General features: G+C 39.6%; 1 protein-coding gene and 1 long non-coding RNA gene across 10 annotated transcripts in view; both read left to right on the top strand.

Moving 5' to 3' along the window:
- Positions 1–12081, top strand: part of SLC44A3 (solute carrier family 44 member 3) — a 103220-nt gene that overhangs the window by 79335 nt on the left and 11804 nt on the right. For all 9 annotated transcript variants that reach the window (XM_083743379.1, XM_083743384.1, XM_083743381.1 and 6 more), the window contains 4 exons: positions 707–831; positions 2254–2440; positions 5410–5575; positions 11888–12044. In XM_083743379.1, the coding sequence (XP_083599505.1) occupies positions 707–831; positions 2254–2440; positions 5410–5575; positions 11888–12044 (635 nt within the window). The remainder of the gene's footprint in view (positions 1–706; positions 832–2253; positions 2441–5409; positions 5576–11887; positions 12045–12081) is intronic.
- On the top strand, positions 5588–10043 carry LOC310846708. Its single transcript, XR_014565496.1, has 2 exons — positions 5588–9040; positions 9881–10043. It is a non-coding gene; the product is annotated as an uncharacterized lncRNA (long non-coding RNA).

The following is a 12081-nucleotide window of genomic DNA, read 5'->3' as shown; positions in this document are numbered from 1 at the left end:
GAAGCACGCGTCTCCCCGCCGTCAGCCTCCAAACCACATCATGAGGCAGCGGGATGGCGGTGTTCCGCCTCCCCGCTGTCCCCCGACCTTGATGGGCTGGCGCTGCGGCTCTCCTGAAGCCTGGAGAGTGAGAGGGGTCGGTGCGCACTGACCCCTCTCGCTCTCCAGGCTTCAGCGAAAGCCTGCATTCGCCCCATAGGACGCACACACATTTCCCCTTCATTTTTGGAGGGGAAAAAGTGCGTCCTATAGGGCGAAAAATACGGTAAGTCCAGTCGCGAACGACTCTGGGGTTGTGGCGCTCATCTCACTTTATTGGCCAAGGGAGCCAGCGTACAGCTTCCGGGTCATGTGGCCAGCATGACTAAGCCGCTTCTGGCAAAACCAGAGCAGCACACGGAAATGCCGTTTACCTTCCTGCCAGAGCAGTATCTATTTATCTACTTGCACTTTGACGTGCTTCCATGGTACATACCCGTTAACTATCCAGGACATAACTTTGAATCAGCAAGAGTTTAAAATCAAAGGCCCATACATCAACACTTTATTTCAAGCTTGCGAGTATAATTATATATTTTTAAGTCCACCATTTGATGCCTGTCTGATTTTTCAGTTTCATGGGCGCTGCAGATAAGGCAAGTACACCTAGGTAGTTCGTGTCTTTCAGATGAAATAAATAATGCCTGTATTCCTTTATTTGTTCTAGTTGTTTCAGGAATCATGTGGTGGCTGTATTATAATTACACCAATGAGCCCAGCATAGAATTGGAAACAGAAAAGGAAAACATGAAATTATTGTTTGGATTTGCTATTTTATCTGCAATCATTACGGTAAGACACTTATCACATAGTCATTAGCATTTTGTAGGAAATTTGTTAGCATGGGGTAAGGTGGGGCTACCTCAGATCTATATGATAAACAACTGGAGCGCTACAGGTAATTTAACATTTTTGTTTGCAAAAAGCACCTCATGTCTCCATCTGCACTGTTGCAGGTCTCTGGTAGACAGAAATCAACAACTTCATTGGCCTGCACAAGCCACTAGAGCAGGCATAGGCAAACTTGGCCCTTCAGATGTTTTGGGACTACAATTCCCATCATCCCTGACCACTGGTCCTGTTAGCTAGGGATGATGGGAGCTGGAGGGCTGAGTTTGCCTGTGCCTGCACTAGAGACCCCTGAAAAACTTTCTTCTCCAACCGCCACTCAAACAGTGAAGACTGGGAGTAGTGGGCCGCACATGCTTATGTACGCATTCTTGCATTTCACACCTGCAGACATGTGGAGGCACACAGCCCCCTGCCCCAGCTGATCTATGCAGATCAGGCAAGGATTGTGGTTATCACTCTCTCTCCACACACCAAATGATCCATCTGATGACTGGAGAAGGTGTGATTTGCATCCCCATCAGGGTGCTTGGCTGCCTACCCCAGTGCTAGGACTACTTTATTTTTTCCACTTTTTGCTGCTGGTCAATGGGGCCAGAAAAAAATGCTTGGCAGAAATAAGTAATTATTTCATTGGGACCTGCACGCAACTAGCTTGTTCGAGACTCAACTCAGCCATATTATATGGCCTAGTGTTGAATGTGAAATGACCCATGCCACAATTAATGGAGCCATTTGCAAATTCTAGTTTATGATTTTCAGAATTCAGTAGTTTGGTATGTTTATATATTGTTGATAGTGTTACAGTAGAATTAAAGATCACCATTTGCTATTCTTATATTCATGTTTTGTTGTAGTAGAGAGGAAAAAGTATAGAGCTGCTGCGTAGATGAATTGTAGCACTGTGTATTAGGCATCTGGGAGACATCTTCAAATTAGATCAGTGTGGATTTGGGGGTCTCAAGAGCCTGTAAAAACATGTGAGAATCTCACACGCTGGCATACCCTGTTGCTGGCACAAGGTGGCATGCTAGGAGAAGAAGCTTGTTCTGTAGTTTTTAGTGTACCTTTGCAAAACTTTTTTTTTTTTTTGCGGTACACTGTTAAAAGCTGAACCTTTTGCTGTACAAGAAACGGTTCTGCAACAAGTTGCAATTTTGTGTTCCAGTATTATTTTTTACCCATAGATCTGACAGGCCTCTTTTATTTTATATCTCTGCTTCTGCTAGGGTTGTTCTGTAGGAACTAGAAAAAAAGTTCCTGAACCAAGATTGACTGACCTTAAAATCTTAATACTTCTCCATCCCAAATGATGTTAATTTGATAACTGAAACATTTTAACATATTATTTTTCCTTTTTGGTAGGTTATTCTCATTCTCCTGATACTGATATTAAGGAAGAGAATTCACCAAACTATACAGCTCTTTCATGTTGCCAATAAAATTATTGGCAACGTCCCTTCTTTGTTCTGCCAGCCTCTTTGGACGTTTACAATACTTCTTTTCTTCTGGGTGTACTGGGTGGCTGTGTTACTTAGCTTAGGAACTGCAGGTTAGTAGACTTTTTTTTCCTGTGATACTAGGCTATATCAAGTATTTTCTGTTAAATATACACTTTTTGATGGTGAAATATACACATGAATGTGAATGTATAAGTGTGTTTTTAATTTTTTTGTATTTTAATCATAGTTCCTGATAAGTAAAAGGTAAGTCGTCTGGCACATTACTGAGGATATAGAATCCAATCACGTTAGATCCTAAAAATAATATTTGGTTTGTGTTGACTTTGTAAAATAGCCTTGTTTTCTGCTACAAATGCTGTACCTGCTTGGCTCTGTTTTAAGAATGCATGTTGGATATAGTTGCCACAAAGGTGCTGATGTGTATCATACAACCATTTTAGGTATCAACTAGAATTTATCCAAATCTTCTTAAAGCATGTTCTGGGCCATGTGGTTTTATTTCCTGTTTTGATTTGCTGCTCTTGGCACCATTATAAAGGTCAGCATTTCTTGCCAAAACTGTCTTTAGTTTCTCTTAGACATATTTAAAGGAGGCTTGGCCAGTTGTGACCTTGAGTTAAAAAGGCAAAGTTGATAAATCCATGTTGTAGCGTATTGTTGAAACAACACAGTACAATAAATGTACAGTGGTTTGATTTAATGCACCACACCTGCTAAAGAAATATTTTGCTTCTGCTGTAGAAAAAATGTGGAGAGAATAAAATGTGTGCAGATGGCACGTAAAGTAATGAGAAAGATTACAGCACAGTAGCCTGATTTGCGTCTTGCAGCAAGTCAAGCTATGGCTTACTGGGACCACACAAACATGAAGGCTTCTAGAAGGGGAGCTTGCAGCCACTTCATACCTTCCATATATTTATTGTTCGCTGGCCATGCTGAGCTAAATTCAAGGTTTGGTTTAGTATGTCATCCGAACCTGGGCTTCTGTATCAGTTCTTTCCTCGCTATCCCTGAGGTCTGCCCAAGGTTGTGGGAGTAAGGTTTACTTACTGGGACCTGCAAATGAGGCCAATATAAGTGTCGAATCGGATACGCAAGATGCTAGAGGCATCATTTCCCTTTCTGTGGAGTGTCGAAAAGGGTGCCCGTTGTTCTAGCTGTCAGTTTGTATCTGTTAATATCTGTAAAATTTTAACACGCAAGATACAATCTGCTTTGTAAAAACAAGAGAGAGTCTTGTGGCACCTTCAAGACTGACCAATTTATTATGCCACCTTATTGTGTCTGCTGCAAAAGACTAACATGGCTGCCACTCTGGAAAGTATGTACAAGTTGTTACCAAAAGATCAACTTTTGTTTTCCTTCACCTTTAAGTGACAAGCGAGCAGTTATCAGATTTAATCTGGCCCTGTTCAAGCTGCTGCACTGCAAAACATTAGCTTGATGTAATTGCTGCAAAACTAATTCCGTTGACATCTGTGTGTTTTAAAAGTCTGCACATAGAACAGCATTCCTGGACAAGGTCACAGAGTCGAGTCTCAAAATTGCTCCTCACTCAGCAAATATTTCCATTAAGTACTCATTGTGCTGTATCAGGTGTCAATATATTCCCCTACTGCATCTGCAAACATGCGTTGGCACGAGATAGTGTTAAATTGCTGGTATATCCCTGCCCATTAATGTTGAGTGTTTTAATTGTGTCACATTCCAAAATGAGTCCACCTTCCTGCCTAGCACTGTCTGCCCTTTACCAGAAGATTTCTTCACCCTGCTTTTCTAGTCCAGATGACCACTTTCAGGCTTCCTTGAAGAGTGGAAGGCCTTAAATAAAATAAATGTTGGCACAACCTTCTACTTATAAAGAGTCCTGACAGATTTGAACAGCATTGTAACGTTGAATGCCAGGCCTATCATTTCCATGCAATAAACTAAATCATTAGCAAATATTTACAGAAGGCTATCAAAAGTACAACATTCTGAGTGGAATGCAAGTCGTGCTGTGACAAACATTCCATCTGCGCAAGCATTTCACCTTGCCAGAAGGAATGATCCCACAGTTCTCTCCTGCATTCTGTTCTGGGGATTCTCCTGACCACTTTCCCAAGCCAATTTCAGGGAACAAACGGGATGTGGGGAGGGAGAGGGGAGCCCTGTTGCACAAACAAAGTCTTTGCGCAGGGTTTCTTCTGATGGGGGTTGCTGGGTGAATCCCACCCTCTGCACATTGTGGTTTGTAACTATTGTTTGCAAATATGTGCTAATAAGAAAAGGTTCTGGAGAATAATGTGTAACTGATTCATTAGCCCTCTTCAGGTGCTCCAATGTGGCAACAACAGCCCGAAGTCATTCATCTTCCCATTGCTCTCAGTTGGGCCAGTCCACCAGGGTTTACAGTGGTACCTCGGGTTAAGTACTTAATTTGTTCTGGAGGTCTGTTCTTAACCTGAAACTGTTCTTAACCTGAAGCACCATTTTAGCTAATGGGGCCTCCTGCTACCGCCGCGCCTCCGGAGCACAATTTCTGTTCTCATCCTGAAGCAAAGTTCTTAACCTGAAGCACTATTTCTGGGTTAGCAGAGTCTGTAACATGAAGCGTATGTAACCTGAAGCGTATGTAACCCGAGGTACCACTGTATATATTTATAATTCTTAAAAACCCATTTAACAACAAATCAGCTGAATATTATATACAGTGGTATCTCGGGTTACATACACTTCAGGTTACATACGCTTCGGGTTACAGACTCCGCCAACCCAGAAATAGTACCTCGGGTTAAGAACTTTGCTTCAGGATGAGAACAGAAATCGTGCGGCTGCAGTGCGGCGGCAGCAGGAGGCCCCATTAGCTAAAGTGGTCTTCAGATTAAGAACAGTTTCAGGTTAAGAACCGACCTCTGGAACGAATTAAGTATGTAACCAGAGGTACCACTGTATATAAAAAAAATCATGGTTAGAATAGTTGAACTAAGGAAAAGTACATTAGATTAATGTCACCATTTAAAAAAAAATAAATTTGTTTGTCGAGTCATTACATTTTTTGTGTGTCTTGGATTTGCAGGCAATGCCCAAGTTGTTTCAAGAGGTCAAGTGGAATACAATATTCGGTTTGGCATTCGATACATGTGGTGGTACCACTTAGTTGGGCTTATCTGGACAAGTGAATTCATTCTAGCATGTCAGCAGATGACTGTGGCTGGAGCAGTGGTTTCTTACTTCTTCAACCGGTATGTGCGGCATTTATCTTCTTGCCAGGAGTTTTATTTATTAGTCTTTATTTTCAATCTGTTGTGAAATAAATTGTTTTCTTAAAAAGCCACGAATGGTTGGACTTCGAAAGCTAAGGCTACAGTCCTACACTCACTTATTTGCCTGGTAGTAAACTCAGAAATTACTTTGAGTAGATATGTATTGGAATGCAAAGTTGGTTATTCTGACATTGTTAGAGATGAACTGCAACAAGAGCCACTGCAGCTTAGTTAACAGACTGTAAACTAAGCACTTTTTATTTCAAATGTGAACTAGAAAGAACTGTGAACTAAGCACTTCTTACTTCGAATGTCACTACGGTATGAACTTAGTGGCTGCATTTGAACATAATACACAACCATAGCTTAGTGCTATGTGAGTGGTATTCGGGCTCATGCACTCTCCACTCATCTTCTCAGTGTGTCTGTGGAGGAAATCACAAGTATTTGCTTCAGTTTTCGTTTAACTGTAATTTTTTACTGTATGGTAAGTTTTGTCTTAAACAAACCAGCTTCAATCTATTGTTCACGATCTTGAATTGATTAGGTAAAATCATAGTTCAAACTAACTTTAGTTCCTGATTTGGGTGGCTTGACAAACAACAGTTAGTGGGAAACTGAAGCAGATTGTTTAAGCTGTTTAGTGCTCTGTTCAAACCAGGGTAGTATTTTATTTTATGAAGGCTACTATCTCTCAGCCTTGATGTGGACTAATGAAATTGAACTACTTTGCTGGCTTGTTGTAATGATTACTGAGATAATGTGTGTGAAACATGTTGAACTCTCTAAAGTGATACATAAATGCTTTGTAAGCGAACTGTGCACCACGGGTCTCTTAATTGCGTATGTATGAGAGTAACTGTGAGGGATACGGCCATTACTGTGTGCTCTAGAAGTACCAAGGGAGCTTTAGCTTTAGCCAGTGGATGAGATCTAACATAACATTCACACAAGGAGTCAGAAAGCTGATGTTGTGCAAGCAGAAACACACAAGCTTAACTGTCATGTTGCACAACCCTTATTATTATTATTATATATATTTCATAAGTGCAAGACACCTATTGGAATCAGCTGAACGAAGCTTCTACTAGCTGTTGTGTGAGCAGGCTGCCATAACTGGATATCCCGTGACTCCGGCACCAATAAAACAGCAGTTCAAGCAGTATTTGTTCTGTTTTATCTCAGAATGGACTGTCTAATAGCTGGAATTCAGTCATTCCAGAATAGTTCATGTATTGGCAATCATTTGTAAGCTGATTTTCCACTTCTCTCTCCTTTTGTGAAGGTGTTAATCAACTTCAAAACCTTCAAAATTTTTGTAATTTGTGTCATTCTATACAAATATTATATTTAATGACCTCTTAACAAGAACTCTGTTCTTGTTTATTTAAACCCTTTTTATTTTCATGAAATTAGCAACTCATCCTCTATTACATTCATAAACTTTCATTTTCTACATGCCATACATAATACTGTTCTTTTTGCAAAGTGATATGTTCTCAGCTGTCTGAATTAATTTAGATCCCATATGAGGGTAGCTTGTGCAAGCAATTTTTCATACTTGAAAAACCTGTCTGGCTTGTGCAAGCTTGTCTCTATGTGTGAGGCTGATTTGTTGGGTTATGCCCATTGTCAGTTTCACTTTACATATGATTCATTCTTTAAATTTTGAATGTTCCCAAATGTTAGTGGTGTAATTGCTGCTTTTTAAAATCCCCACTCATATAATGGAATGAGTGCTTATTTGAGGAATGTTGCCTTTGGGAAGAAAGAATGCTACTGGCATTTTCAGTTGTGAAGTAAGGTTGAGAATGGTAGGTATTTTTAGAATGTTCTTGGAGGTATTTGTATTCATAGTAGTTCTTCCAGCACGTTTTTCTCCTTAGGAAAATCACTGTGTGCTGATTTCAGTAAGAATTTGTTTCAAAATATCACATTTGTCTCTCTACAACGTATGTACTGGTCTTACATCATGCTGTTGATGACAGACTGGGCCACTAGGGGGCAGAAGAAGCACATAGACTGAGCCAAGGCTCTGAATCCATCTCAGTGCCCAAGTGGATCATCTCACAGTATTTCTCAACCTTGGGTCTCCAGCTGTTGTTGGACTACAACTCCCATCATCTCTAACAACTGGTCCTCCTAGCTAGAGATGATAGGAGTTGTAGTCCAACAGCAGCTGGGGATCCAAGTTTGAGAAACACTGCCTCAGGGGACATGCCAAGAGGACTCTCCCTCCCTCCCTAGCACCAAGGGAAGATTTTTATTGCAGATGAGACAGAGAAAGAGAGAAAAAATAAACAAATAAACAAAACCATCCTACCCATGGTTTTTCCAAAAGGACAGAGTGTGAATTATTATGACCCTTTTGAGGGTTTTAGAAGCTAAGGAAGAAAGAACACACTGTGGTATTTTAGGAGGAAAAACTGAGGCAGTGAGAGGGAAGATTTTGTAGTCCATGTGCACCAGCACACAGCACTTTGACTTGTAAACCATGATTTAGCAAACTAGGTCATTTAGAAATGACTATAAAAAATAGTCATTTCTAACACTGTTGTTATATTATTCCATTCATCCATCCATCCAATTTGACCCCAGTTAATAGTACAGGTCAGGGTTGACTTAATTCATGCAAGCTAGAGATATTGATTTCACCAGTCCTTTCCCAAGGGTAACAAGCATGCCTTCTCTCCTCGCATTCTCCCCTTCTGATAAAGTGCACCACTGTGACCTTCAGAATGGCTTTGTTCCTTTGGCGCATCTCTCAAAGCAAGAACCATCAGATGAGAGTGGGTGTTTGTCTGCTCTACACTGTTTTCTCTTTTATAATGCTAGATTATGTATGTTAGCATTGAAATCCATGTACCGTATTTGCCAAGGAGAATGAGCCACCCTACAGTGTCAGTCCCTCTTCCTATGATTTGCTTTGCCAGCACATAGAGGTATTTAAACCAATGCAGCAGACTAATGTGTGTAGAAAGATGAAGCAAGAATGCTATCACACGCTTTTGGGCAGTAGTACGGTATGTCACAAGAGCTTTGTTTATCACATTGCACGCAGAGCCTTTCCCTTTAGCTAGTAAGCATTTACAGGAAATAGAGCAGCCTTTACCTCAGCAAACCTGCTTCCTCACTACACAAAGCAATCTATTAGGCACTTTGCAGTCTCTCCATAAGCGGAATTAAAAGTGGGGAGGGTGGAGAGTTGTTTCAGCTGGATTAGCTTCACAGGGGTCGTCTGTTTGACCTGAAACTGTACTTTGCTTTCTTTTATTTTAGATAGAAGATGCATTCTTTAGAGCTGTTCATAATTTAATAACAGATATACAGCCTCCTCCACCACCTACTCTTTCATGATTTGTGAAAGCAGAATTCAGTACTTTGAAATCTGCCTTTAAAAAGAACTTCATATTGTGAGGTTGCATTTTAAGCTTTCAGTTTATGGTGAGTAAGGATGCAAATTTGGTACCTTTGAATGAGTGGCAGCGCAGCTGAGTGACTAATAAGTGGGTATGGGCTAAAATCCCAACTCAGGTCTAATTTCAGTGGTTGACACTGGGGAAGTCTGTAAAAATGGTAATAATACTCTTACTGTTATTTCACGTTTATTTCAAATCAGAAATATATAGAAGGCAGCAAAGGATTGTTGGAGTGATAGTAGTGTGGAAGAGATGCACTGCTTGCTTCTCTTTCCACTAAAAAAAATACAGTGCCTGAAAAGTGCTGGACCATATCATAAGATTGTAAAGTTCTCTGATCCTATGGAATGAGATTCCTCATACTTGTATTTCACAGAGGAAAGGGAGCTTCATTTCACAAATTTTTAAATATATTTTTATTACGTAGACAAATCCACAGTCAATTTTGTGAGTGTAGATTATTTTATTTACTTTATAACAGCATAAGGAACAGGGCACATGCCACCATGAAACTATCTCAGCAAGCAGGAATTCAGCTCAGAAAATTCATGTTGTAAAAGTGTCTGCAACAGCATCAGGGGTATCATCTTCTCTTAAGAGTCCTCTTAACAGCTGTGTGGTACTGCCCAGTTGAACTTAGCCCAATGCAGTAACCATGTATCTCCACTGCCCAGTACTAACTCAGCATTCTTATTAGATGACTTCGATTTTTTCTCTGCAGTTGAGTGACGTTGTTTGGGTTGATATACCAGTTGATGACATTTCCTGAGCCATATACCAGCTGCCCCTTATCTTGCATCTTTGGCATTTTTGGTTCGATCTTAGATAAAAGGAAAGTCTTTGTTCTGTTTTTTGACCTGCTTAGAGCCCATAAAGCCGCGAAACATTATCAGAGCCTGTTCTCTTCAGTTTTCCTTGGCTGGAACCAGGCAGTTGAAGAATTTGTCTTCAACTTATCCAAACAGACTTCAAAATTTACCATTTGACTACATTAATGAACACACTTTAGGTAATCTTACAAGTAAAAGGTAATCATACGAATACAATTCCTTCTTGTGCTTTCAGTAAGAAATTAATTATTAATAAATGCATAATCCTTGCCTTTTTTGCATGTCATATGCTTGGTTAATATATTTTTTAATATATTCTGCAGTTATATTTTCGCTAGGTGTTTCACATGTAAGCATTTATGAAGAGACATTTGATTAAGCTAAATTCAAACCGAGATAAAGATCTATTTCAGAAACATAAGAATGATGACTTTTAGAAAGTATGTCAATGTACTTATTTTACATAGAAATCCAGCACTTACCCCCAAACTGTTCCCCTGGCCTGAAGAGCTGAAATGAATGCATACCATTTTCCTGGTATTTCCTATTGAAAATAATGTGGTGCATGCATATATAAATATAGCCTTATAGCTGTAGTGTAGCTATTACTGTGGAAAGGCTGTAGGGATTGTATTACTATGATACCTACCTAGGCTGACGTGGCTATGTCTATTTAAATTCCTGCTTAGGTGAAGATTTAATAAAAATATATTTACAGAACTTCAGTTTCATACTTCACCCATTGGCTCTTGTTCTTTTGCGAACACTGCTCCTATTTTGTAAAGGTCATGGCAGAAAACACTTGAAAGAGTGAACATTTTAAAGTGTGATTCTCATTTCATTCATTCTTGAGGCTTGTTTTGGATTCATATTAATGCAAGCTTGAACTCAAATAATACTTGAGAAGTTCTGTTACAATTGTGTCCTGCGATTCCCATTAAGCTCACCTTCAAAAGCCAGCTCACAGAAATCTATGGTTTGATCTTTCTCCCTCCCCCCCTCATCCATTATAATGCTGTAGTCAATCCTAAGCAGTAAAGTCCTCATTTCACCATTAGCAGTACTGCATACCAGTTTTATAGTTTTTCGGAAAGGAGGCCTAATCTTATATTTAATAACTGAAGAGAAGAAGAATTAGAGTTTATAATGAAATGACATATAGGGACTAATCAGATTAGTGGGGGGAAAGAGATTAGCTAAAAACTGTACACTACAAATTTCATATCGGCTTTTCCCTGTTTAGAGCTCTATTAAAATCTTCTCCAGTTTTTAATTATTTGTTTACTTACAATAATTAGACTCCTAATAGAAAATGTTTCCAAGTGGGACACAGCATATTAAAAACAGGATAAAATTCACTAATCTTAAGGTCCTATAGAATAGAATCAAAAGCTGAAGCACTGTTTCCTGAATGTTTGCCTGAGTAAAAGCGTTTTTAATATGCCATAGGCAGTTGTAGTATATCAGGAGATAGTGTGTGCCATAACACTGAATGCCCTCTTATGTGTCCTTATTTATACATATGTGTGTTTCTGGTCTCACTGGGGGCCTCACCACTCTTTTTGCTGGAAGCAGCAGATCTGTTTACTCCAAAGATGGGTTCTCCTGTGCCCATCAGATTAGGGAAAGTGGTGACCATCCAAATTTCCCCAGGGCTCTACTAAGCATGTGAAACTGCATTTCATTCAGGGAATTTCCTAAATGCGTGTGAAGATTAATTTCCATAGAGTATTCCACAGTGTATTATTCAGAGAATAGGATTGGATAGCACAGTTGTTTTGAGTGGTTTGTATCCTCCAGCACTGTCACATGCATAGTGGAGCTTCTGGAATGGCAGGGTTGAGAACATGTAAATTATAATGGCCTTAAATATATGTGCATCCAATTTGATGGCACGTGGGCTCAATACAGTTTTTCAAAGGTCAGTAGATACAGGACTTCCATCATAATTGGTTAACAAACTATGAGATGCCGATCCTAATAGCTATATTGTGTTTCGTTTTATTATCTGTGTAGTTTTACATGTTTGTTTTTCGTTCTAGAAATAAAAGTAAACCACCAAGTCATCCAGTCCTGTCTTCCATATCAATTCTTTTTTGTTATCATCTGGGAACAGTTGTGAAAGGGTCCTTTTTAATCACAATAGTGAGAGTCCCAAGGATTATTCTATTGTCAATTTATAGCATCCTGGAAAAAAAGGTAGGCTTGTACTTTAGTTCTGTAATGCCATCATATA

Source organism: Podarcis gaigeae (genome assembly GCF_964106915.1).
Source record: "Podarcis gaigeae genome assembly, chromosome: 6".
NCBI lineage: Eukaryota > Metazoa > Chordata > Lepidosauria > Squamata > Lacertidae > Podarcis > Podarcis gaigeae.
This window is presented reverse-complemented; position numbering and strand designations above follow the sequence as displayed.